Source organism: Rhizopus delemar, genomic scaffold, assembly GCF_000149305.1.
Source record: "Rhizopus delemar RA 99-880 supercont3.10 genomic scaffold, whole genome shotgun sequence".
NCBI classification, from domain to species: Eukaryota; Fungi; Mucoromycota; class Mucoromycetes; order Mucorales; family Rhizopodaceae; genus Rhizopus; species Rhizopus delemar.
Window position 1 is genome coordinate 1,115,544 of NW_027137836.1, and position 25,196 is coordinate 1,140,739.

Genomic DNA, 25,196 nt, shown 5'->3' on the forward strand with positions numbered 1-25,196 from the left:
GTGCCGAGAAGGAAGCGCATTTGCATAAGAAAAAAAAAAGTCTTGAGGAAATTAAAAATAATTCTTTTTATTTAATACATCATACTTTTAAAAAAGAAAACAAAGGTTGAGCGAGCAATAGTATTTGGCATGGTTAAGGAAAGTATATAAAAGCAAGGGGCTATATACAAAATGCAAAAAAAAGAGATAATAATAATAATCAGAGGGGAAAAATAGAGAGAGAGGGAAATGCATAAAAGAGTCTTTGAAACCATATTGACTTATTCAGGCCTTGAAATGAGTCTCATTTTTTTTTTGTCGTAAATAATTTATTGTTGTTGTCGTTGTCGTTGTATATAAAACATAATTGAATAGAAAGAATGGAGGGAAAAGGAGAGCATAGGAGCTGTTTACTTTAATAAAGGACAAGCGAGATTTTGATGTCCATATTTTCCACACCAGCTACTATAGAATGCATTGTTAGTGGTGCCTGAAATAATAAGGTTGAAATAGATTACCATTGACCACCTTCCAAATTCAATGGTTTAATAGGAAAAGGCACGCTGACAGTGGTTGGACGATAAAGAACAGTAACACCCTTGGACTGGTCACACATTTTCGTGCTTTTGATTTGTTATTTCAAAATGAAGAAAAAGAAAGAAAAGAAAATGAAAATTGAGGGTTGATATTTATAGGCAAGCCATCCCAATGTACTTTATACATCTTTTTTTCTAGAAAAAAGGAGTGAAAAAAAAAAAAAAAAAATGAGACTAAAATACATGTAGTCTAAAACAGTTTGACATGAGTGGTGATTGAATGTCATGGGAAACATTGATTTCTTTTCTAATTGACAAAATTGTCTTTTAAGTACATTCTTTTATTCTTCTTCTTTTTCATATAAACCAGTTGGGTTTCATTCAATTGATTTCATAAAGAAAAAAGAGAGTCTAGATGCTCAAAGGAATACCTTTCTTTTTTTTTTTTTTTTTTTTTTTTTTTGTCTGTAGCTTATACATCCAACTCCTTAGTTCCCCCCAATCCTCTCCTCTTTTTTCTTTTCTTTCACTTTCTCAAGACATTGGCAGCACATAACACGATAAGTCAAGGATGAACAGGTCTTTATCTAATATAAACAAACAAAAATTAATGGAATCTGTTTTTTGTTTTCTTTTTTTTTTTTTTTTTTTTTTGTTAGTTTATCATTTGACGTACTTTAATTTGGTTTGACAAGTGGATATAAATCAAGACAAAAGAAAGGAGATGAAGGGGAGAATGGGGGGAAGGACAACTTAATGATTACCTTGCTTTAGAATGCAGCGCACGTCCGCAAAAAAACAGGATGGATTGAAAGAAAAGGGTAAGCCATTGTGATTTTTGTTTTATAAAACGGCATGAAGTATAGAAAAGGCATCTTTGTACAAATAAATATCGAATCATATTTATAATCACCACCCTTCATCACCACCATCTGCAGAATACGATATCATCATGACGACTTCTTTAGCTCGCATCTTTCCTTTCATGCGCATCACAGGGAAACCAGAGCCCGTTGAACGAAATGCAGGGCGTTTGAATGATGTAAGTCTCAGTCAGGAAGATAGCCTAATATGTTCATCTTGTGTGATCAGATCAGTGTACTCTATTCCAGGCCCAGGTCGGAAAATACGGGATCGTCTCCCATCACAGTTTCTCCAAAAACAAGGAGAATAACCTATCATACTCTTTCCCCCCTTTCCCCCCTTTTTTTTTTCTTTTTTTTTGGGGGGAGGGGGAGGGGAGGCTAAAAATAAAAAAGCTTATATTGGCGCGCAACAACTTGAAAGGTGTGACGCCAGTCAAGTCCCTTGGCAGTTCAGCCAATACTTATTTTGTTCTTTTTTCACCTTTTTTCCTATCATCCCATCTTGATATCTGATTAAAGACGAAATGAGTGAGGTAAAAGATGGCTTTACTTTTTTTGGTCAAATCTGAGCTTTTTTTTAAAAAAAAAAAAACGGTTGAAAAAGATGATGGACCCCCCTTTCTAAGCTTTATAGATCAAGAGATCATGTCCAATTGAACAGTGGATACCTTTCTCAGCCTACACGACCTTATTTCCCTCTTGATTTCTTGTGTCTCGCCATGGTTGCGGCGAAGCTGATTTCTTTTATTTAACAAAGTTGATTAACTATGCTGATGATCATAAAGAACAACAGCACTTTTACTCGGGTATCATTGAATAATCTTTTAATAGCACTCGGCTTTTCTTCTTCTTCTAAACTCGTCCATATCTCTTCTTTATCTTCTTGCTCTGTTTTTACATCATCTGTAATAGCATTGGATGAATCTCCTTGGGCGGTAGGTAAAAGGGGAACAGCTTGATATTTTGCCTTGTTGGTCGTATGATGGTTATCAGCCATGGCTTTGGAACAAACCCAAGTAGAGATTTCATGTGTTGTCTGGCTCAAATAGTGACAAACAAAGATAAATAGACAACTTGACAACACCAAGTTTACCCACCAACCCATGCCTTGTACCCAAGTAGGTTGAACCAAAAGAACCAAAAGTCCTTTGGTATCTGCAGCAAGCCACATGTGAAACTGTCCAATGAAGGTCTCTAGTGATATCTTGCCAATAAAAGCATAAAATTCAGAGTGTGTGTTCCTCATGTATGTATTGGCATTACGAAGAACAACGAAAGCAAGAATAGGAATCCATGATATAAAAGGATGACTTCTGTTGTATGCAAACTTATCAACACAGTTCAGTTCAAACCAGAAATACCATACAAGTGCCAACACAGAGAGAACCATCGCCAATCTTTTCATGATCGACCACTTTGGATGGTCTGCAATCTTGAATTCAGCTGCCTTGATGAACGCATAAGCACACAGCATGCCAACATAGACAATATAAGCATCCAAAGCTAAACGGAAACGCCACTCGGCAGCATTCCAGTGCGTGTTAAACACAACCTGCAGTAGATCAAATATAAATTCTAAAATCCCGGGTGTCTTGATCAACACTGTCGTAAAAAAGCATGAAACAGCCAATTTGACCAACAGAAAGGAAGGAACCTGATTCCACTGATGACCTGCATACATAACAACCCAAATAACCAAAAACCAGAATGACACAAGAGGTGCAAAATAGTAACTAAGATAATCCGTATCCATCAAGTACTGAAGAACAAACGTCAAGAGATTCAACCGGACCATCACGTTCAGCACACGACCCATACCGAAATCTGCCTTTTTGTAAAAGAAGAAAAAGTGGCCATAGCCCGTTTGGAATAGATAGGCTGCAACCAAGATACGTACTGCGTTGTAAATACCCGAAATACGGGATGCTCCACAGAAATGATAGACCAAGATGATGACCTGCATCCAACCTTTCCACTCATCCGTTTGATGACGATTCAAGAATCCTTGATCTCCTTCAGTCTTGTGTTGAAGTTTGGACACGCCCAAGATACCAATGGCAATCATCATGACCGTAAACATACTCACATCAAAATGTTTTTGAATCTTTCCAAACAATTGCGTCCTGTCACCAAAGTACATGTAAATCACGCACAGACCGAAAATAAAGAACGCATTGCACACTTTTAGACTCGGAAAGGGTCTATGCGTCATGCCTGGATCTAGTACATCACACAACGATTGAGTTAAAAAGAAAAGAAGAAACTGAAAAGACTTACTTGAGTTTGAAAGAAAGAAGGATCCGATCGGAATCCATACTAAAAAGAAAAGAAAGAGCGCATTTTGATACCATTTTGGCACTGGATACTGATAACAACAGGTGGTTTCCATGGGAAATGATTTATCGAGTTGGTTATTACACCTGAAATTTAATGCGATCTGTACTTGCATGGTAGTCACTGCCGAGTTAAAGTGAAGTCCATCTTCGGTGACATTCGTTGCCTGTGCGCTGACATCATTCCAAACAAAGGGAATACCAAAAGGAGTCTTGTTCTTTACTGCTTTCTCTTTTTCTTTCAAATAGGCATTCATCGCACTGATCTTTTCAGCTGTCATTGTGCTTGCCCGTTCCTGTCTTAATTTGCCATAGTCTGGTATTTCAACAGGTGCAAGTAATATGGCATCTGCTATCGACTTGGATTCAATCGAATCAAACAAACTGTCAATGTTCTTTTTCCACTCTTCATAATAGTCGTCTTCCAAGAACCTCATTTGCCACATGCCTGTGCCCATCACCAAGAGACTAGGACGAGGTGTATGCAAAGAGGCATCTCGCAAGGTGTGGGTTGTCTTGTTCAAATAAGGATCCCACCAAAACTCGAAAATCAAGTTCTCCTCGGCAAAGTCGTACCTTCTGTCCGTGTGTGCCTCACCCGAGACATTCACGTTGGGGTCAATAAGTCTCAAGGCCGAAAAGTATTGCTCCCTGATGATGGAATCACCAACATAAAGAATGCGAGAATGGTTTAAACAAGTCGAGATGTCTGTAGGTTGGTAGTTGTGCATCATACAACTGGCAGGCTGCCAGCTTTTAAAACTGTCGTCTGTCCACCAACCTTTGTTTAATAAACTTGAACATCTGCTCTGATCACTAGACTCTTTAAAAACTAGTTTAGTGTTCTAGACAAAAAGAAACAATAGAACACTTTACTATAAATAAACCTTCCAAAAGATGAAATAAATAATAAAAGAAAAGAAAGCAAGCAGCTTATTTTTATATAATGTGTAAGTTTGGAATCTACCGAAGCTCCCATTTCATATATAAAAACAAGTGGAGAAGGAAAAAAAAAGGGCCAATTTATTTCTTGTAGATCTTTTTTTTTCTATTGTTAGACTCCGATTAAAGAAAAAGGGCTTTATTATTTACACCTTCACACCAGCCACACTTTGTGTGTGTAATCCAGAAATATCTTTGCTTTTAAAAAAAAAAAAAAAAAAAACATAGTCTATGACTGCATGCATACAGCAGATTGAATTCTGCTTGCACCTGTCTGTTTACTGCGGCATTTATTTCATCAAATAATTTTGTCCTACAGGAACCAGTTTGTCAGACTTTGTCATCCCCCCTATTCTACTCCGATTAAATTCACAATAAATTTTGCATTTTTCTCTCTTTTTTTTTTTTTAATTTATTAGCTATTCTTGACATACAATGGCAAACGATTTACCTTCATCACACAACTCATTACTTTTGAACTGTTGTATTTATGGCACATTACCACCAGAAGCAGATAATGAAGGAAATATAGAATACAAAGTACTCTTTGAAATAAAGAAACATAGAAAGACTCCTTATTTTTTCTTTTGTTAGCTCAAATTGATAAATCCAACAGACGAACGACTTGAACACTTGGTGACTCAGATGAAGTGGAGGTACATATTACTATTGTAAATTGTTTCAAAAGATTGAGAGATACATAAACACACGAAAAGGTTGGCAGAAGGCAATGGAGAGGCAGTTTACGAAATAGGCATAGACGATGATGGAACAATTAAAGGTAACGATCCATGATAGATGTGTGTGTGTGTGTTGGGTTTTGATTGACTTGATGATGAAAAGGACTGGATGAAGATGAATTGAATTGCTCACTGATGAACCTTCGTAAAATGGCAAACTCTTTAAATGCAGACATCAGTTCCACCAAAGAAATCAACCTGAGTCAACTCAACTTAAACCATTCGACCGTCCAAAAGAGCCAAGATCGTAAAGTGGCAGAGGTCGTGATCAAAACACGACTGACAGACGAAGAAGAAGGTCAGCATTTTACCGATCTGCGGATTGTGCTTGTAGGCGCACTAGGCGCAGGGAAATCCACCTTGCTGGGCCACATTTGTCATGGTGCAAAAGACAACGGACGAGGGAAAGCAAGGCTGAATTTGATGCGACACAGACATGAGCTGGAATCCGGCCGGAGTTCTTCTATTTCGCATGAAATTATCGGATATGACTCAGAGGGGACCTTGATCAACTACGCCACAACCAACGTCAGTACCTGGGAACAAATCTGTGAATCCAGTCTCAAGATTGTTACCTTTCTGGATACCTGCGGCTTTCCAAAATATCTGCGGACGACCATGTCGGGTCTGATGGGCTATGCACCAGACTATGCATGCTTGGCCATCGCGGGTAATGCGGGTACGGTGTCTGGGATGACCAAGGAGCATTTGTCGATCGCAGTCATGTTGGATTTACCTGTGTTTGTCGTGATCACCAAATCAGATACGGCGTCCCAATCACAACTCACCAATACGTTGTGTTCCCTGCTGTCTGTCTTGAAGTCGTCTTGGGTGAACAAAGTGCCTGTGGTGGTGCGGAATGAAAATGACTTGATCCACTGTACTTCTCAGTTCTCTAGAAGAGGTCCTGAATTACCCATCTTTATGGTGTCTAATGTGACAGGATCTAATATTGATTTACTACTCAAGTTCATACACCATTTGCCACAACCCATAAAAATGGGATTTGATGAGCTCCTAGAGGAATCCATAGAATTTCATATTGAGGATGTCTATAGTTTGCCAGGTAAGACATATTTATCAGCTTTCCTTTATCCTCTTCCAATACACTCATCTCTCTTTAGATGTTGGTGTTGTTGTCGGAGGTGTGCTTGTTCAAGGAAGAATCAATGTAAAGGAGAACAAGTGGTATTGTCTAGGGCCTAATTCAAAAGGAAAATTCACCAAAGTACAAGTGACTTCGATACACCGGCATCGAATACCTGCCCATTATGTTCACTGCGGACAAGCAGCGACACTTGCCTTGACCGGAGTGGACGTCAATGATTGGAAGATACACAAGGGAATGGTCTTGTTGGACACAAACGATCCTCATAGCTTTATAGAATTTGAGGCAGAGATCATGGTGCTCTATCACGAAGTAGGTATCTCTGCTGGTACGCGCGGAATGATTCATTCCGGCTCTATTCAGCAACACGCACAAGTGATATCTATTGATCCTGTCGGCATTCGTCCTATTGATGACAGTACAGAAGAAAGCTCATCCCTATCGACAGATACACTTGCCATTCCTTCAGGCTATAGAGGGAAATGCATCTTTCGATTTGTACATGAACCCTGTTATTTACGAGTAGGAGCCCGCGTCTTATTTATGGAAGGAATATCAAAATGTCTTGGAAAAGTATCACGGCTTGTTTATCATTGAATTTCTTTATTACACACACTCTCTCCCTCTCTCCCTTTTTTAAATAATTCGTGTTTTTGTACATAAATAAAAGTAGCAACTTTTTTTTTTTTTTTTTTTTTTTTTTTTTTTTTTCCTTCTTCCCCCCTTATATTGCAATAATGAATATATGTTCTCCTCGTAGATTGGTATGGATCATTCCTGCAGCTGAAAAAGATAAAAGCGCGTCAAATCACTGTATAGTAAAAGAAGATGAAAATAAGCTTTTGTTACAAAGTGATAAGTAAATAAGACGTTCAAGGCTCATGCTAATTGAATTTGATCTAAAGACAGTGAAGGCTTGACAGAGTAGCTACTGCCCTTTAACTAAATTTACATCTTCCTGACAAAATTAAACTGCATAGACAGTCTTGGACGATCAGCCGAAGCTTATTTTCAAAACATGAGAGCACCTTTCAAGAGTATAAAGATACAGTGGATGATTTTTTAAAAGGTAAAGACTTGTTTTGTTAAGAAACCTGTCAAACATACTGGTTAGGCTACAACACCGGATTGTTGTTTTTAAGCGTCGGGTAAATAGAATGAGATTTGCCAGTAGGTTCTTTAAAGTTCTGTATTCTTTATAGCTCAGAGACTTCAACCCTTCTTCAAAGGTAAATAAAATATGGAAAGCTTTACCTATCTATACTATGTCTCTCTTTTTTAATTTAGATACAAAGATATGAGATATATTTTTAATCGATTAGAAAGAAAAGTAGGGAAGGTTCATTTGTTAGAGTACGTCTACATTGGGTTCACAGACGAATATTGTTTTGACTTGAAAAGAGACAAGTTTTATAAGAGTGAATATTCAACATGTATGTGTATTTTAACTAAAGTTATATTTTTTTTTGTAGACTCCGAGATTTTGATGAATGGAATAGATAGCTTAATGATGAAAGTACAAAGGATGACTGATATTTGGGAGACAGTTAAAAAAGGGTCGATAGATCCATTCATATTGAAGATAAGAATAACTTTTGGAAACAGAAAACGACAAAATCATTTCATAATCATTGATATGAAGCATCCAAGGTTTTTACGCATCGCACCAATAACTGAAAATTCATCACATATATATTATTCATTTGCTAAATTACGTAAAAAAACCTCCTTGTTTATTTTATAAGGTATTCATTTGTTTTCTGTAGAGGATTGCGTTAACCTCATCACTTCATCACATTTTCAAGGCCGGGTACCAACAGATGGGTATGTGCTGACAAGTATCACATCCGAATTCCTGAGTGGACTTGTAAAATTTAATATAGTCGCTTTAATCAACGTAAACTGTCCAAATCCATCCTCTAATTTAACTCAACTGAAGAGGAAGGGATTATTAGGAATGTCCAAAAGCGCACTTGGAAGAAGTCAAAAGGTGTTTGGATTTTATGGTTAAAATGAACATGATCAGAAGTATTACTTTACCAAACCGAAGTGATATGATAAACGAACTCAACGTAAACGGGTTACTCTTTCTACAAATCATATGGCGCATTCATCGATTCTCTTTTCTCAGGATAACAATATGCAAGGCCGTAAATCGTTAGACATCGTAAGCTGGTTCATGCTTTTTTTTTTTTTTTTTTTTTTTGCTAGATTTGACATTAAATTCTTTTTCTAGTACAAATCTATAAAGCAAGGCCAGTTGAACTACTTGGAAACGCTATACCGATTATCATCCGTAAAGACAGAAAGCAAAGTCCGTGGGTTGAAAATTGAACTTTGTAGGTTTTATGAATTTCACTTGATATAAACTAATACATATGATGCAGTGTCACAAAAGCTACAGTATGAATTTGAAAAACTTAATTTTGAAAAACAAATCGAAAATTTGAAGGCGAGCTTAACTGATTACATATAATGTTTAAGTAACGTCATTTTACATAGGATGTGAACTATAAAGCAAAGCAAGACTATGAAAATAAGCTAAGAGGCTTAAAGGAACGTATGGAAACAAAGGATAGTTTGCTGAATGAGCAATTAGAGAAGCAAAAGGTACTCTAGAAAAGAAAAGGACAATTCTTAAAGTGAACAATCATTATTAACATTTTGAGTACAGAACACTTTATCCAATACACATGAAAATGAAATTACTACATTAAAAAAAAGAATCATTTTGCTTCAAAAAGAATTGGCTAAACAGGAGGTATTTTCATTTGACTCGCTTTTTTTATATACCTAAACACTCGTGTATTTACAAGTCCAATCTGGAAAAAGAAATACGGACAACAAGATCAGAGCGAAAGTCGACTCGATCCTTTATTCATCGTTTAATGGAAAAGTATCACGATAAAGAACATAGTTAAAAAATGAAGTCATTCAAACCAAGCAAGATTTCTAGTTATCTGTACTTTAATTGATTGCATTTGCAATTGTTCGTCGACAATTGGGGCATGTGCTAAAGACCTTTTTCTTCAAATATAATTTACGAATCCTCTTTATTTTACTTTGTTTCTTTTTTTTTAATTTTTTACAATAAATGAGCAACTTCTTCAAAAAGTGTTTTTACTGTGCCTGGTAGCTCTCTTTCTACGGAAATTAATGATTTTTGCAAGGATTCCATGGCTGCTAAACTCTTGTGGTTCTTACAATTCTTTTGAAGCTAATTTCCAAGGAGTTAGTTTGATTTATTTTTTGTGATAAAAAAGCATACCTTGTCAATAACGGGCAAAATAGCTTCTAAAACTACAGTACTTGAATCCGTCATTTTTACAGAGGCAATGGTACTTATACTTCTGGATGAAGGTGATTTATTGGCTGTTTGAGGAAGTGGGCTTGTACTGACTGATTGCTGTACCATACTAGACCTTTTATTTGCTCGAGCATATATTCCCATCTCTGCAGCTCTAACTGTGCTTTGACTTGTGTCTTCATATTCACTAATACTATGCCGGAATCCCATATTTTGAATTTTGGACTAACGAAATGGGTTTTAGTACGATCATCTGCTTACATCAAGTTTTTTTTCTGCTGCAACTTACTGTAACTTCATTCACTCTTGAAGAGGGTATCGGTGTTGACTGCAACTGCGAGTTGATATGACTTTTGCTTGTTGCTCTTGGCAATTGTTGCATAGAGGGCGATGATGATATATTGTTAAAGGAGTATTGGCTTGTCGTTTTTTGCACTTGTGGAACAGTAGGCTTCGGTGGGGGATTAGCCGCAGATTTGATTGTTCCAAAGTCCCAACCATCTCCATCATCTGCCTCAACCCTATATCAATCCCTGTTACCCTCTCTTTCTCTCTCATCCTATCTTTTCATTTCAACTTACTGGTTTTCTTCATCCGAAGACTCGTTATCACGTCCATTTATATTAATCCAGCGTTCATGACCTTCAATCAATTCTGTAAGATAAGCTACTTTTTTACTGCTTTTTATAAATTTGTGTTTCAAGAGTTCCTTTGCTGTAGGTCTCTATTATAAAGGTGTGAAAAAACAAAATAAAAAGGCAAGATATATATAAATGCTGCTTCTTACATTGGCGGGACTAGATTGTAAACATAAACTAACAAAATCACGAAAGGCTTTACTGTGAGGAGGATTAAGTTGAGGAGGATCGTTTTTAGGTATATGGAAAAGTACTTTCATTGGGTGCATTTTAGCATAAGGTGGTTCACCATTAGCAAGTTCGATTGCTGTTATACCAAGGGACCATATATCGGCCTTGAAATCATAGCCTGATTGCTTAATTACTTCAGGTGCCATCCAAAACTAATAAGAGTGTAAAGTTAATAAAGCATCTTCTTTTTCGGTTTACAACTTACAGGTGTTCCCACAAATGTGTTCTTTTTTGTTAGTGTCGCTGTAATCTAAAGTAAGGAGGAGTTGAGTGTTTTCAAATTACTATATTTGTAAGTATAAACAATCTGCTTTACCTGTCCAGATACACCAAAATCAGCTAGCTTTACCTCGCCAGTAGAGCTCAATAGTATATTGGCAGCTAAGTTAAACATATAAGGACAATGCTTGAAGGGAAAAAAAAAATCTAATAATCTATGCTACCTTTGATATCTCTATGTAACTTTCCTTCGTTATGAAGATAGTCTAATCCCTTTAATAATTCTTTCAAGATTATAGCAATGTATTCTTCACGTATAGTCCCCATCTTCATCTAATGTGGTGTTACTACTCTCCTTCATTACTTATCATTTCAATTTTCCCATACCAAATCACTACATGATCCTCCTGAACAATATTCCATAATAATCCATAGCCCTGTACCTTTCAAGTATGATCCATAATATCTAAAAAGGAGATACAATTTAGGAAAAAAAGAAAAAGCAAGGAGACATAACAGCAATTTTTACTTTGTCACATAAGGCGAATCTAATTGAGATAAGATAGCTATTTCTTGCTGAATATCATCAATTTCATCCTCTGCGCTTTCAAGGTCAATGACTTTTATGGCAACTGGTTTGTTTGTTCTTTTGTCTATGCTAAAATAAGAGACCTTTTTTTTTAGTTTTCTTACTATTTATTAAAAAAATATTGATTGTTTACCCCTTGAATACTTCACCAAAAGAACCTTTGCCTACAAAGAAGTGTCAAGAAATCATCCTATTAAACATCTATATTCCTTTCGTACCTATACGCTCTTGCTTTATATAATAAAGTTCAGGGTCTGAAGAAGCGTGACTCTATGATATGCATTTTCATTATTAACAAAAAAAACCTCATCATCATATAAACTTTCACTTTATTTACCATTTTTTGACAATAGAATGGGAATAAAAGAAAAGAAAAGAAAAAGAAAAGAGCAATAAAGAAAGAAGAAGAGTATGTAAGTAAAAATAAGGAGAAGAGGAGGAGAAAACCCGCTTGCTTTCAACCAAATATGGATAATAAGTAAACATAGCCTGTGTAACGTCGCCATAACTACCTTCCTAAAATAATAAACTAGCTGCCAGATCCGAATTGCCTTCTGCTATTTCTAGTGCTTCAAGTGTTTTCTAGCGGCTTATTCCCATATTCATAAGCAGTTTATAAATTTCTCTGAAAATTGCTTTGCGTATTCACTGTGAAGGGTTTCTGGGGTTAAGGAAGCCCCTGTGATTTCTGCACCTCCAGAAACAGTTATTTTTGGTAATCCATCTTTGTCAATTCTCATGGGGTTGTATAAATGCTAATTTTTCTTAGATCCCCTTATTTTGCTTTTATGCTACTTGTCTCTATTTTTTCTAGAAACTCATGCTCTGTCAAAAACGGGATATGGCAATCATTAATGGTTGGTGCGTTTTTACGTAAATCAATATATATCTTGTATTTTCTCATTATATCAAGTCCAAAAAGTAGCTTCGACCTTTTTCTTCGACAATAACAAAATAACAACCTAAGACAAAGTCTTTGGTAAGTCTCGTCTGTGCATTGTGAATTCGGTCAAGGATTTTTGCTGTTCCAACACCCTTTGCGATCCTATTAAAGCAAGTATCCAGCAAATGCATCAATCCACATTCTTTTGTTGTTTATGGACTGACTGTAGAAATTGACGGGCGCATGCCTTGGTGTTCCTTCTTCACACACACTCTCTTATTTCCTAGAACACATTTGAACTTACCGATGTTCGAGTTGCAGAGTTTACTATCGCCGCCAACTTTTTACTGGCAGTCTCCACGTTGATATAAAGACGAGCTATCCTAATAAATGGTTCCTGGTTGTATTCCACAGCTGCTTCAAAGTTTGCAGTAGTATTCTTTTGTAAAATAGCTTCCCCAATCCGCCTTTGTACCCCAGCATCAAATGAGTTGTCAATCAAAGCAGCGAGCTGTTCTTTTTGAACTTTAATTGCACGCCTAGATTGTCTGATCTGTTGAATCATGGCTGAAAATTGAGCGGGGTCATGTTGTGCTGCGGGTACCAATCCAGGATTTGTCTATTATATTGTCATTCATATGCAATACCAATACATTTACCCTTTCCAACTATTCTAAAAGACGCCGATCGCTCAGCGCATGTTGGTGCATGTCGTCAAACTCAGGATGATTATCGCAGTATATGGCCTGTAGGACTCAATGAGACTCATGATTTTTTTACCTCCGACAAAATTTTATAAAGCAATCTCCTTTTCGAATTTTTTTTCAAGCATTGGTGAGTCCTATCACTTCAGAAAATGGGAATACTTGTTAAAAAACTAAAGCATTCACCTGTCAGGTCTCATTGTAACAGGTCCTAATATTAACTTATCAAAATCGAGCTTTTGACAGTGGAGAGTAATTACCCAAAGACAGATTCAAACGTTTAAAAGGTTGATATGATTTAAAGAGATAAGACAAAGCCAACGAAGCCATCAACAAAGGCTACTCATTCTAACTAATAGTTGTTGAGCTCAAAGTAATTAAACTAGTTTATTGAGAAGAGGTAAAAGTATATAAATGAGCATTTTCCAGGCTTTTTTTTTACGACTGCAATTATGGCTTTAAGGTGTTTAACACGCTCCTTCTCCTGTGTAGTCACAGATTTTTAATGAATACAAATGGCGATATATCGTTACAAAAGACTAAGGAAGAGCTGATTAGAAATATATTGCCATCTTCTTTCACAATAGCCTTTTGATCTATCTCACCAATTACGATATAGCCGAATTTTACTAGTTTGTGTCATTCTACTTTGTTTTGGGAAAATAAATTATGATCTATCTATACAAGTAAAATCTAAAACTTCATCTTGTGCCAACAGCATCAACGATATTAACGTTAAAACTGAGAAAGGACTGAGAAAGAAGAACACTAAGACAATATTAAAGAATAGAAAGAGATATGAGGTACATTACATAAAGCTTTTTTTGTTGTTCAACATCAAACTAAAAAAAAAAAGTGTGATAAATGTTCAAAACCTTGAGAAGGTAAATCTTGTTTCAGGTTCCTTCTAGAAAGCTACAAAAAGAAGGGACATCGCTTTGCTTCATTGCTAAGTATATAGAAGAGGCAGATGTAGTTTTGAACTTTAAAGAGAGTTACATTTATACCTTATCCTCTTTTTGGATAAGTTGCTTCAAGCAAATGTTAAAGAACAATCAATTTTTGCATCATAACTGACCTGATAAGATAAAAAGTGATAAAACAGGGGTACGCATCGTGTTCCAAGAAAAGAAGACATTTAAAAAGAGTGAATGGAAGACTTGCTTTGTTTATTCATCGTTTTTTCCCTTTTAGTTTAAAAACAACATGCGTTAAAAAAAAAAGAAAAAGAAAAAAAACTTACTATCTCCCTCTCTGGTCCTCTTCTTTCGCTATTTGCTCTTTCATTTATGGACATGGCTATACTCCCGGCTTCATTAAGCCTTTCTAAACAACAGTCAATTCTACACTGTAAACAAAATTCTTGCCGTTCTCTTCTGAAAAGGAAGCAGAACTAGGCTGCAATCGATGATTGCTTTACTTTTCGGAGGTAAGCGCTTTTATTCTTATATTTTTTATGTCTTGATGACTGAGACTGACACTTCATATACCCTATCAGTATCAAATGAATAAAAGCATCTTTTGACTTGCACTTTTTCTTGTACCAAGATGTCAAAATAACTTGTTGCATATGAATTGCTTCGTTATGTTCTACTTCATACTCATCTAGAGCCTTTCTTAAATTTGATGATTCCTTTTCATAAGTAAGTAGCCGCTGAGTAGCCAGAACAACTCCTGACTAAAGAGAAGTAAGAAGCATGCTAATGTGTTCAATTTTACTTGATATCCTTACTTTAGCTTCCAAAAGTGCCTTTAAATCTTCGATAACCATTTAATTATTAATATCTAAATTTTAAATTTCTTGGACTTCGGTAGTAACTGTTATAAGCATTGTTTATTATCAATCTTAAAAAATAAAGAGGGAAGGGAAAGAACGCGACAAGTCGATAAAAGACCATCGGCAGAAGAAAACAAGTGTAACACTCTGATTTTAGCATAAATTTTATTCAATAGTTCACCAAATTTTCAAATGAATTTGTTCTTCAAGGATAGCAGGATATTATAAACATGGATTTATTAAATAAATAAATAAAAGAAAACGTAATAATCAAGCTTGTAGAATCAAATCGTTGATAGTCCAAGAAATACAGGATTTTGGTATGCGTACATGATGTTCAGTAGAATCAGTTCTACTGTGTTGTATTTTTTTGAATAACTGTACAATGTTTGTATGTCCTGATTCAATAGCAAGTTTCTCTGCTGTCTTCCCTGCTCTATTTTTTATCTCTAAATTACTGGATTCTATTAAGATTTTAACGATTTCTAATTTGCCGGCCCAGCTTGCGAAATGAAGTGCTGTGAACCCATTCTTATCTGTTTGATTCACATCACATCTTAGCTCAACAAGGGTCTGTACAAGACGACTGTATCCACAAATGGTGGCTAAATGTAGAAGGCTGTGTTGGTTGTCGTTTGTTAACGATAGACAGCGTTTCATGCTATTTTGACTTTTTAATCGATAAACTGCCAGTATAGTATTTGTAACATGGTCTTCAAGCTGAGATAGATAAAGTTGACGTGCATTCTCGTAAACTGCAGAAGCCGCTAATGGTGTCATCTTGTATCTGTACTCATTTTTTAAATTTATATTTGATTTGAATACACAATCCTTGTTATCTCCTTGAACAATACGCATTGCAATTTGTCGAGCATCTTCTACTTTACCCATCGTCTTTAGTCCAACTACTTGAAGAGCCAATTCCATAAGAGCTCTATCGCTTTCATCAAAATAAGTAAACAACACAACATCTTGACCTTCAAGCATCAGTGGGTGCTCTTTGAAAGAGACAACCACAGGCCCTGCTGATGCTGCAGGAGGCAGAATACATAAAAGTGTGTTGGGACTCCAGCAATGCGTAGGTACTGCAGGATTTTCACCAAACAGACATGTCAGTCCTTCATAAAAATTTGAGCCAAGCACAGTTACTTCTGAACCACCATAAATGGGCCCATCCGCTGGGATCAAACGATGAAGTCTAGGCAGATGAGGTGCCTTTACTTCATCCATAACATTTCTTTCTTGTAATTTGGCATAAATATTATGAGGCTCTTGATGCTGCTGCTGATGCTGCTGATGCTGATGTTGCTGTTGTTGCTGCTGCTGATGTTGTTGTTGTTGCTGTTGCTGTTGTATTGCATTAAGTACAGTATTTCTTTTGTTGCGATGGTTTAATAAAATCGAATTCTGATTAAATTGAGATAGTATTTGTTGTTGAAGCAAGCTTTGATGATGATGTGATAAACCGCTATTCACATTGTTAATGCTATTATTAGATATGTGTTGTTGTTGAGCTTGAGAAGTTTGCTTTTGTTGTTGCTGTTTGTGCTGATTAGTTTCAGATATGGATGGTTGAGAAGCATGTAACAAATTTAAATCATTTGAATTAAGGAAATCATAGAGCTCGTTGTTTGACAGATCAAGGTTACTATTATTATTATCGTTATGAATAAAGGGATGACTGTTTGCTGCTGCAAAGAAACGATGACTGTTGTTTTCTGTTATGACTTCCAGTGGATGGTGTTGATGGATTTCCAAAGAGTGATTTATCTGCTCCTCGTTACTGTTATTTTGAGGTGCTATTTTGTTTAGATTGTCATTGTTCTGATTGCTGTTCTCGGGTATATTATCATCATTTTGTGATGAGGGAGTAGCAGGAGTTGAAGCAATTGGACTTGAGACACCTGAATCAATCTCAACATCAGCTCTTCTTTTTGAAGAAATCGGCACATCGCTTTCGGTTGCAGAAGTATCCATCTCTGCACGATTTCGCTTTCTTGTGGCCGCTTGTTGCTGCATTTTAGAACTTTTATGGTCATCTGTGATCATGATAGGAGGTGAGCGACCGGTGGCTAAGACTTGATCCAGATGATCTTTAAGAACAAATGCGATACTGTGCATGTAAAAAGAGATGAGCAAATTGAATAATAAAGACTAATTCATATTTACCGGAAACCTATTTTTTCACTGTGATGACGACAATAACAAGTAATTCTGGTTGGTATGGTGGCTTCCCCTGAATTGAATTCAACTAATTCATTACAATTAAATAAGAGAATCCTCTTTCTTTCTTCTTCCATCACTTTCTCGTCATTTAAATCTGGCAGCTCATTGCTACTTAACAGTGCTGCCAGTTTAGCTGCTCCCCCTTCTTTGTTAACTGCCCTAGCTACTTTATTGTCCCTTTTTCTCTTCAAACGTTTACGCTAAAAGAATGATGTCAGCATCATGATATCATCTAATTCAACTGTCACTCACTTCTCTGTGAACACAACTTGGACACATGATGATTTGATCATCAGGATGACTTTCACATATCACAGCTGCTTCCAATGACAATATTTGGGATTCAATCAACGTCGTTTTCTCTTCAGTTCCATATTTGGGATTTCGACGTTTTAGTTTATCTTTGGATACTAAATGCTCTGGCAATTTGATGTGAGACCAGTTGGTGGCCAGTTCACCTTGAGCATCTGCTAGTTGAAGGCAAATTTTGATTTGTGTCTCTACTCTTGACTTAGCACCCATATGAGGTAAGCCTAATACTCGAATATGCCAAGGTGTATCACTCTTAATTCTATTGATACAAAACATAAGACAAAAAAAAAGATGTGTAATGCTTCTTTTCTTACATTGGTGATGACACCATATCACTTTCATTTTGATTTTCTACATCCTTCATTGGTCCAAGTAAACCATTATGACTTTGTAAAAAATAAAATTAGTCTCCAACAATGTACCTCTTTTTACTTATCGTACTCAGGAATTGACGTTTGAGCCACAAAATCTTCAAAATTCAAGCAGTTTCTCGCTAAAATGGGAATAGCATGTAACAAAGGGTTTGTAAGAACCTAAATAAGGCAAAGTAAGCATTTCACCTCCTTTTTTTTGTTTTTCTTTTTTATTTACTTGTAGTAAAGAAGAATGACCACTTTCTTTTGCTTTTTGCTTTCCTTTTTTGTTTGTATCGGATGGCTTAATAAACTCTTCAATTTTTGAGTTGCCCTGTTGAGTTGCAAAAACTATTTCGAGAAAAATAAGAAATGGGCTTTTAATGAAAACAATAAATCCAGTCGACATTATTATTACCATTATTGTCGTTTTGTTGACTACTGGAAGCTTGCTGTTGCTGATCAAAACTGGTATGCTGAGTATTGTATTCGGCAACTTGATTTAAAAAAAGATCCATTACTTGGTCATTTTGCTGATGTTCATGTTTCAGTAATAAAATTTCGTTATCAACTCCAATTGACCCTTGATTAGTTTCATAAGGAGTCGAAGCCTTAGGCTTGTAAATATTTTTAATAATGTTCTTCACTTTGACTGCTTTAATTTTTTATCTTTTGTTTGTTGAAAAAAAAAAAAAAAAATACTTTCTTTAGGGTTTAATGATTCGAAATTCGGTGATTTAAAATTAATAAGTCGTCACTTTTTTATTTATACAAATTTATGTGCTACGAGCAAATTCAACTCTTAAAATAAGGTTATCATAACCATAACCATTAATGGCCTGCTGAGCTCTATCAGCATCTTCACGATTATTGAATGATACAAAGGCGAATCCTTTACAAAGGTTGGTTTCACGATCACGAGCCAAGTAGACACGAGCAATACTTCCAAAGCGGTTGAAAAGATCGTATATGTCACTGTCTGTAACATCTTCAGACAAGTTAGTAACACGAAGAGTTGCTGAATCGTCACGTTTTTCACGCATTGATTCTCCAGCGGAAGGAGCTCCTTTGTTACGAAGGTGAGGAGGAGTGTATTTACTAGGTCCAGTGCTAGTTACTTCTGTATTAGCTACATCTACAGTGTCAAGCTTAACGGCCTCGATAGTGGAAGCAATTTCATCCAATGGCTGCATAGTATCTTTGTAAGGACATTTTGATGTGAAGTGCTCTCCTTTACAAATACGGCATGCAATATTTTTGGTTTTAAGTTGACTTTGAATCTTACTCTTTGCTTCTTCTTCGGCGACAGCATCAACGTTCTAAATATCTGTATTAATGTCTCGCATATAAATTATTGTAAGCTTCAATATATGTGTATGTGTACCTTGCCAACATTTGATTTCAATTTAAGAGGAATATTTTCTCCAATAGTTGTTGTAGAAAGATCAGGACCAGGCTTTCTGCCTTCTTCTTCACCAAACTTCACCCACTTCTTGCGTTGTGCAACAGCTTTATTGACATGTTCAGTGATGAGCTTGGAGCGGATCTTTCTGGTTACCTACAGACAAAATTGTGTGTAAATATAAATAAGAAAGTGTAGATTATTTAGTTGCTAACCTTGACTTTTTTGCCATCATCGTTGTCTCTATATTCGATAATGACTTTATTTCCATCATCGTCAGTGTAAATTTGGGGTTGGAAAGAATCTTTAAACTAATGTTAGCCTTATTTTATTTTAAAACAGATTTCTTTTTATTGTTCTTCCAACCTTCTTCATCTCCATATTCATCAGCCCAAGATTTTCCAGCAGTACTATCAACAGGTTGTTAGATTAAGAGTTTGATTCTGTGTTAAGTTGAGTGCACATACATAGTGTCCATGGTCATTATGTGTTAAAGAAATTTTTTCCTTTATTTGTACGTATTTATTTTAAACAAGCCACTTTACAGTGTTTTCACTTTAAATTCAGACAAATTTAAAGTTGATTTCAGATTAATATTAAATTATTTTCAGAAAAAAAAAAAAAAAAAAGGAATTGTAAGAGTAATGAATATTGGTCTTAGAGAAAGAAAAGTTGGTAGAGCTAATCAGTAAATTAATCTTAGATTTAATGATAAGGAAGATAAGATGGAAGCATTAGGTAAGAAGTTTTTGGCTTTCGGTAGAAAAATCAAAGTATAAGCAATGAGAGATAAAATCTCTGACGTGATTAGAATAGGAATCAGATATTTCTTATGAAAAGGATGACAAGTTAAAATCTCTGATGATACATTTATTTGAAAAGTATGAAAGTATTTGGTAATAGGGTTCTATGATACAGTGGAAGATGGATGGTTTAATGCCAAAGAGTTTGTTACTCTTGTCAAGGATAAATTAAAAAGTTATGAACCTCTTACCCGTCAAATTCCATCTTGAGAGTAAGATTACTGCTTCCATATTGTTTGGAATAATATGAATCCTATTTGCAACCATCGTCATGTTGATGATCACATAAGGGTAAATTACCCAGTTCTGCTTCATGGAAGAAAGGCCTGCTTCATCTGTGAAAGTACTCAACATTTGAAATTACAATGGCCTAATACCCCTTGGAATAGCAAGAGAAAATAAGCTGAAACTCGTATCTTTAAGGTAGTGAGAACCAATATAGAGCAGATGAACACTGAAAAAGAAACATCTGTATTGAACAGTCCTGAAGAAATCGATACGGAAACGTCAGAAGAAAATAACGATCCATTTATAGCAGAAAACAAAGATAAGATTTAGAAGGCCATTTCTACTTTAGATTCAGTAGATAAAAAGAATATTGATAGTGGTATCTCACCTACCCAAAGCGATGAAGGCTCAAGTTAAAAGAAAATGGACGAAAAAAGGCCACCAAGAGATTACTGTTTCCACTTGTCACATCCAATAACTTCTTTACGAATACACAGAACATATTAATTCTGAAGTATTTAAACCTACTTCATCTGTGGAAAGAGTCAAGAAAATAAATCAGCCCTTTTCGATGATAGTTTAGGAGTAGAAGAAGATGCTGCATTTGAAGACGAATCTGATGAAAATAACTCTGTGTCAGAGGGGCCATCACAGCCCTCCACTAACCCCAACTTATAATTATTCAGAATACTCACAGCAATAAAGTCATAAATATGAATATAGGCTTAATTAATTGCAGAACAATTTACAAAAATGGCAATCTACAAAATATTTATAATTTTATTCGATATCTAAGACAACAGCGCCTAAATATACTATTATGCCAAGAAACAAATATACTTCTTCATTCATTCGATAAAATAACTCAATCATTCAACATGAAATTTCGAGCTCATCAGATACTGTGGACCAGGTATTATGAAATCATTAACCTTAGACAGTCCCAAAATATGGAACTAATTCAATAATATGACGATCAAAGCTTTTTATTTGCACATCAAGTATCTTGGATACCCAATATAGTTCAACACCAATCAAAGAACTATATTCTATAAAAAACATCATCAACAAACTTGAAAGCTCGGTTAGCATTCATTCACAGCGCCAATTCTCTGTTTATGGCAGGACACACATTACATTTATACGCTCTAAGTTATGGCATTTTCTGCATATTACAAGTCTTTCAAAAGGCTTTTATAGCGAGATACTTTCTATTGTATATCAATGTGTGACATAATCTATTTCCGGGGATTGCCCGATCAATTTTAGCTCAACGAAAAAACAAAGGTAGTGTTTCATTATTGAAATGAAAAGTCTAGCAAAAAGTTCCCCATTTCGATATATCAATTCATTATTGTTAAAATGTCAACAACGGATACCGGACTTCCGGTACAAGATGCTGGTATTTGCTTTACAATCCATCTGATGCTCCTTCACACATCATCCTATGATACTCAAACATTCCAGATTCTGTGATAACATGAAAAGCCTCTATTCACTAATCCTCATGTTTAGTATTTTAGACCCCTACCTTCGTTCATCTGTCGAAAGCGATTTGACAATATCATCACAGACTAATCTACTCATTCTCTTCAAGAAAAATTCAAATTTAGCAAGTTCCTTCAAGCACAAAAGATATATCATTTATTTGAACAAGATTTTTTTTTCAAATAGTGTCCAATTCAAAAACAGGCAACATTATGGTTCACCAAACATTTAAAAAAAATCAAAATCGATGTTTTTAATGGAAACCTTATTTTCAAGCCGTTCTTTGTATCTTTATTGTCAGCTGAACAAGGTGATCTTGTTTTTGATCATGAAGAACATCCAACTAAATCTAGCATCAACTTTTATCCATTTATTCAACAGATGAGCTATAATATAAGTAACAACAACTAGAAATTTTTTATATGCTGCCTTATGCACCATATTCCTAAAAGTGCGTGGTGCAGACTTTTGCATAAAAAGTTATCCATTCAACCCAATTTTCACAGAATCATCCCAGCAAAAATAGAAGACGAATATTGTCCACTGTGCAAATTACAAGAAATAGAGCAGCATGTGCTCTTTACTTGCATTCAAAAACAAGACTTGTGAAAAGTAGCTTTCAAAAAATAGATGTCAAACCCTAAAGATTCTCACTGCCGCTCAATATTCCAGAATTTATCTACATTTCAACTTTCCAAATAATATAATTTGCGTTACCATGACAAGTCTATAACATTCTTTTTTTTCTACAGTCATTCAAATCATATGGAAAGCCCACTGGAATCAATTCTGAACAGATCCTTGCCTTGAGCGAGATCGTCATCGATCAAATCTAGAACGAACTATCAAAACTATTTGCCTACGATTCTCTATGTTGATATCTTTTGTGACTTTGTGATAAATCACTTTTTCATACGTTTAAACAAGATATTTTATTTACAGGCTTAAATGAGCACGCGGCACTTCAAGCCACCATAATTGCCTAAGCCAGCTCAAATGAGATGTAAAAGAAGCTAAAAAATTCCTTCTGGGAGCAAGGGCAAAAAAAGAAAACGACAGAGGGGGGGGGAATAAGAAGTAATTTGTGAATAAATCACTGTTTAGAAAATGAAATACAAGAAATGAAGTCATATGATAAAACAAAAGCTGAGCTCAAGTCTGTTTGGCTGGAAAGAGCTCATTGAGTACAAAAGTAGCCAGAATACCTTTGTCAACGAAAAAGCGGGCAACAGAGCACTGGACAAGGCCTTTGAGGCGACTGATGGCACGAATTACATGATGAGCGATGCCATCCCATTCGGTGCACTCCTTTTCATCTTGATCGAAGTTGTCATAGTACGGGTTTCGAAGATTGTTTGGATTCAGAGGATTTCGAATTTTTCTAATGGGGAGCGGGGTTCAGCTCCATAGTCGTATGGATGAGGAGGGCAACGAGATGACATTCGGGGTTGAGAATGTCTAGGACACAACTACTGTTGATATACAATCGTCAAAGTAGGGAACGTATTTGGCGAATGAGAATGTAGCACTGTATAGAGAGATGAAGGTATTTAAACTCTTGGTTGGTGGAAGGGGGACTGAAAGTGCGAACAGCAGCCGTTTGGCTAGGAAGTAGTGGAGCGTATTTAGATTTGGAAGCTTTTTGGTGGAGAGGGAATTCAAGCTCTGGAGATGGGTGACGTTTGGTATATGGTTTAAGTTGCAATGACAAAGGGAAAGCAGATGGACGGGAAATGGTAGCAGTAGAAACGAGCGTAGGTGCAGTGGTGATGGATAATTCAGCTAACTGTTCAAGAAGGGAGGCGTTTTGTTGCTGTAGTCGATTGATTTCGGTCTTGGCTGCAGCAAGTTCTGCTTGTAACTGCTGTACAGTAGGCATGTTTAGGCCTGATGTTGTGGATACGTTTCCAAATAAGGCAAAAATATATAGAAAGCGATGGAAAGCGGAAAGAAGTCTTTCCCATTGTTTCATATGTTTAAACATTTACTTTATTTTCAAATAATATTAAAATCCAAATGAGTGCATAAACTTAGTTTTCATCGATTTTTCCTGGATCAGAGCAAAAGGAAGTGCATGGAAGCTAAAACTTCTAATGGGCTTAAGGGTACAAAAGTTTGAGGAGAAGGAAAAGGTAATACGTGTAAGAAACACTAGTGGGAGGCATTTGGGAGCCATTCTAGGGATTTTGCCCAATATAGGGTTGTGGTGAAGGCGGAATCTTGTCATGGCATAGGTAGTTGAGCTCATGAAGGATAGTACAGATAGTAAATCATTCAAGAAATCAAGGAAGTACTCCTTGGAAGGACTGTGGTATTCGCTGAGTTAATTTGTTCAGAAGGAAGGTTAAAGTATCGACTATTGTTTCAGGCAATTACAGTCGGCGGTGCATATTAATACACTGAGTAGAATGGGACTTTGTAGGTGTCTGTGAAAGATGGAAAGGGCATGGGCTGGATGTACCACCAGTGAGCCATCCGAGACGCCAATACACACAGCTATTTAGTTCTATTCTGGTCATTAGTAGCCATATGATAGGGTCCAAAGAAATAATAGGATGACATAGGGAAAGAAGTGTAGAGTTACAGAAGGAGCGATTTTGACAGAGATTGTCTTGTCGAAACTGTAACTGGATCTTTTTCAGAGTTCGCTTGTCTAAGGATTCAGGGTGAGGTAGGCATTTTTTCCATAAAGGTGGCTTTGAGAGTACATAACATTGTGAATGACTATTAGAAAGACGGATATAGCACAATAAGCGAGAGAACAGGGTACCATATCGAAGCGTAAAGGGGCGAAGAAGGAATTGAGATTGGAGGATGTAAGAACGTTCTTGCATGGATGGTAGTTTTGTAAGGTGAAGCATTACTTTGGTAGAGGACCGAGAAGGGCCACCAAAGATACGGCGTATACAAGTGTTCTGTGAATCTTCGAATTTGTTTATAAGGAGCGACGTAATTTTGGTAATTGTAAGGCTATGTTCTAGTTAAACTCGGATTATTTGTGTATAAAAACTTACAGCAAGGAATGGACTAAAACCTTTGGGATGGAGATCTATGACCGCCATTGTTTTATACGCTTGTATCACTTTTAACCCTTATACTATTTGATGTGTTTTAATAAACATTAGAGTTTTCATCCATAAAAAATTGCTAAAGGAACCCTATTTTTTTGAAGTACCAATAACGTTTAATTCTTCTATATCTTCAAAGACAATGATATTTGCAAAAAAAAAAAAACAGCTACAGATATATAAGTAACAATCTTTAAATTAATTTCCTTAAATCTGTACTAATTCTTTATCCATATCATGGCTATAAATACCTTCACTTTTTACATGTAGAATTCAATTCAATCTTAGTTATATATTAACTTTATAAAGAGATACCAAATTCTAATAGTATTCCTTTATCTTTGTCATATTATATTTTATCTAAAACCCCACTTTCTAAACACAGCTCACTCAACGCATTCCATGCATTCAGCGCATTTAAAGCATTTAACCTTTTTTTTTTTGTCAATCTTCAAATCGAAAAA

General features: G+C 35.9%; 11 protein-coding genes across 11 annotated transcripts; 2 read left to right on the top strand and 9 right to left on the bottom strand.

Moving 5' to 3' along the window:
- Window positions 1-389: 389 nt before the first annotated feature.
- RO3G_12384 (uncharacterized protein) lies at window positions 390-595 on the bottom strand (the record flags this gene model as incomplete). Its single annotated transcript, XM_067666968.1, has 2 exons — window positions 390-444; window positions 498-595. The coding sequence occupies 2 exons, from the start codon at window positions 593-595 to the stop codon at window positions 390-392; spliced, it is 153 nt and encodes a 50-aa protein (XP_067523069.1).
- Window positions 596-2,129: 1,534 nt separating this feature from the next.
- RO3G_12385 (uncharacterized protein) lies at window positions 2,130-4,448 on the bottom strand (the record flags this gene model as incomplete). The annotated part of the gene is made up of 1 exon (XM_067666969.1): window positions 2,130-4,448. One exon carries the CDS (start codon window positions 4,446-4,448, stop codon window positions 2,130-2,132), a length of 2,319 nt encoding a protein of 772 aa, XP_067523070.1.
- A 1,098-nt stretch (window positions 4,449-5,546) lies between these two features.
- RO3G_12386 (uncharacterized protein) lies at window positions 5,547-7,101 on the top strand (the record flags this gene model as incomplete). Its single annotated transcript, XM_067666970.1, has 2 exons — window positions 5,547-6,462; window positions 6,521-7,101. The coding sequence occupies 2 exons, from the start codon at window positions 5,547-5,549 to the stop codon at window positions 7,099-7,101; spliced, it is 1,497 nt and encodes a 498-aa protein (XP_067523071.1).
- A 560-nt stretch (window positions 7,102-7,661) lies between these two features.
- On the top strand, window positions 7,662-9,123 carry RO3G_12387 (uncharacterized protein; the record flags this gene model as incomplete). The annotated part of the gene is made up of 7 exons (XM_067666971.1): window positions 7,662-7,674; window positions 7,707-7,733; window positions 7,977-8,020; window positions 8,271-8,328; window positions 8,741-8,822; window positions 8,892-8,907; window positions 9,007-9,123. 7 exons carry the CDS (start codon window positions 7,662-7,664, stop codon window positions 9,121-9,123), a joined length of 357 nt encoding a protein of 118 aa, XP_067523072.1.
- Window positions 9,124-9,589: 466 nt separating this feature from the next.
- Window positions 9,590-11,232, bottom strand: RO3G_12388 (uncharacterized protein; the record flags this gene model as incomplete). Its single annotated transcript, XM_067666972.1, has 7 exons — window positions 9,590-9,721; window positions 9,773-10,036; window positions 10,101-10,332; window positions 10,393-10,535; window positions 10,599-10,832; window positions 10,997-11,061; window positions 11,124-11,232. 7 exons carry the CDS (start codon window positions 11,230-11,232, stop codon window positions 9,590-9,592), a joined length of 1,179 nt encoding a protein of 392 aa, XP_067523073.1.
- A 1,218-nt stretch (window positions 11,233-12,450) lies between these two features.
- On the bottom strand, window positions 12,451-12,936 carry RO3G_12389 (uncharacterized protein; the record flags this gene model as incomplete). The annotated part of the gene is made up of 2 exons (XM_067666973.1): window positions 12,451-12,533; window positions 12,720-12,936. 2 exons carry the CDS (start codon window positions 12,934-12,936, stop codon window positions 12,451-12,453), a joined length of 300 nt encoding a protein of 99 aa, XP_067523074.1.
- A 1,465-nt stretch (window positions 12,937-14,401) lies between these two features.
- RO3G_12390 (uncharacterized protein) lies at window positions 14,402-14,846 on the bottom strand (the record flags this gene model as incomplete). Its single annotated transcript, XM_067666974.1, has 3 exons — window positions 14,402-14,489; window positions 14,620-14,753; window positions 14,808-14,846. 3 exons carry the CDS (start codon window positions 14,844-14,846, stop codon window positions 14,402-14,404), a joined length of 261 nt encoding a protein of 86 aa, XP_067523075.1.
- A 721-nt stretch (window positions 14,847-15,567) lies between these two features.
- RO3G_12391 (uncharacterized protein) lies at window positions 15,568-16,973 on the bottom strand (the record flags this gene model as incomplete). The annotated part of the gene is made up of 2 exons (XM_067666975.1): window positions 15,568-15,572; window positions 15,740-16,973. 2 exons carry the CDS (start codon window positions 16,971-16,973, stop codon window positions 15,568-15,570), a joined length of 1,239 nt encoding a protein of 412 aa, XP_067523076.1.
- Window positions 16,974-17,315: 342 nt separating this feature from the next.
- RO3G_12392 (uncharacterized protein) lies at window positions 17,316-18,152 on the bottom strand (the record flags this gene model as incomplete). The annotated part of the gene is made up of 4 exons (XM_067666976.1): window positions 17,316-17,649; window positions 17,705-17,776; window positions 17,823-17,923; window positions 17,982-18,152. 4 exons carry the CDS (start codon window positions 18,150-18,152, stop codon window positions 17,316-17,318), a joined length of 678 nt encoding a protein of 225 aa, XP_067523077.1.
- A 367-nt stretch (window positions 18,153-18,519) lies between these two features.
- Window positions 18,520-19,629, bottom strand: RO3G_12393 (uncharacterized protein; the record flags this gene model as incomplete). Its single annotated transcript, XM_067666977.1, has 4 exons — window positions 18,520-19,062; window positions 19,128-19,301; window positions 19,486-19,555; window positions 19,613-19,629. 4 exons carry the CDS (start codon window positions 19,627-19,629, stop codon window positions 18,520-18,522), a joined length of 804 nt encoding a protein of 267 aa, XP_067523078.1.
- A 3,524-nt stretch (window positions 19,630-23,153) lies between these two features.
- Window positions 23,154-23,543, bottom strand: RO3G_12394 (uncharacterized protein; the record flags this gene model as incomplete). The annotated part of the gene is made up of 1 exon (XM_067666978.1): window positions 23,154-23,543. The coding sequence occupies one exon, from the start codon at window positions 23,541-23,543 to the stop codon at window positions 23,154-23,156; it is 390 nt and encodes a 129-aa protein (XP_067523079.1).
- Between the last annotated feature and the right edge of the window lie 1,653 nt (window positions 23,544-25,196).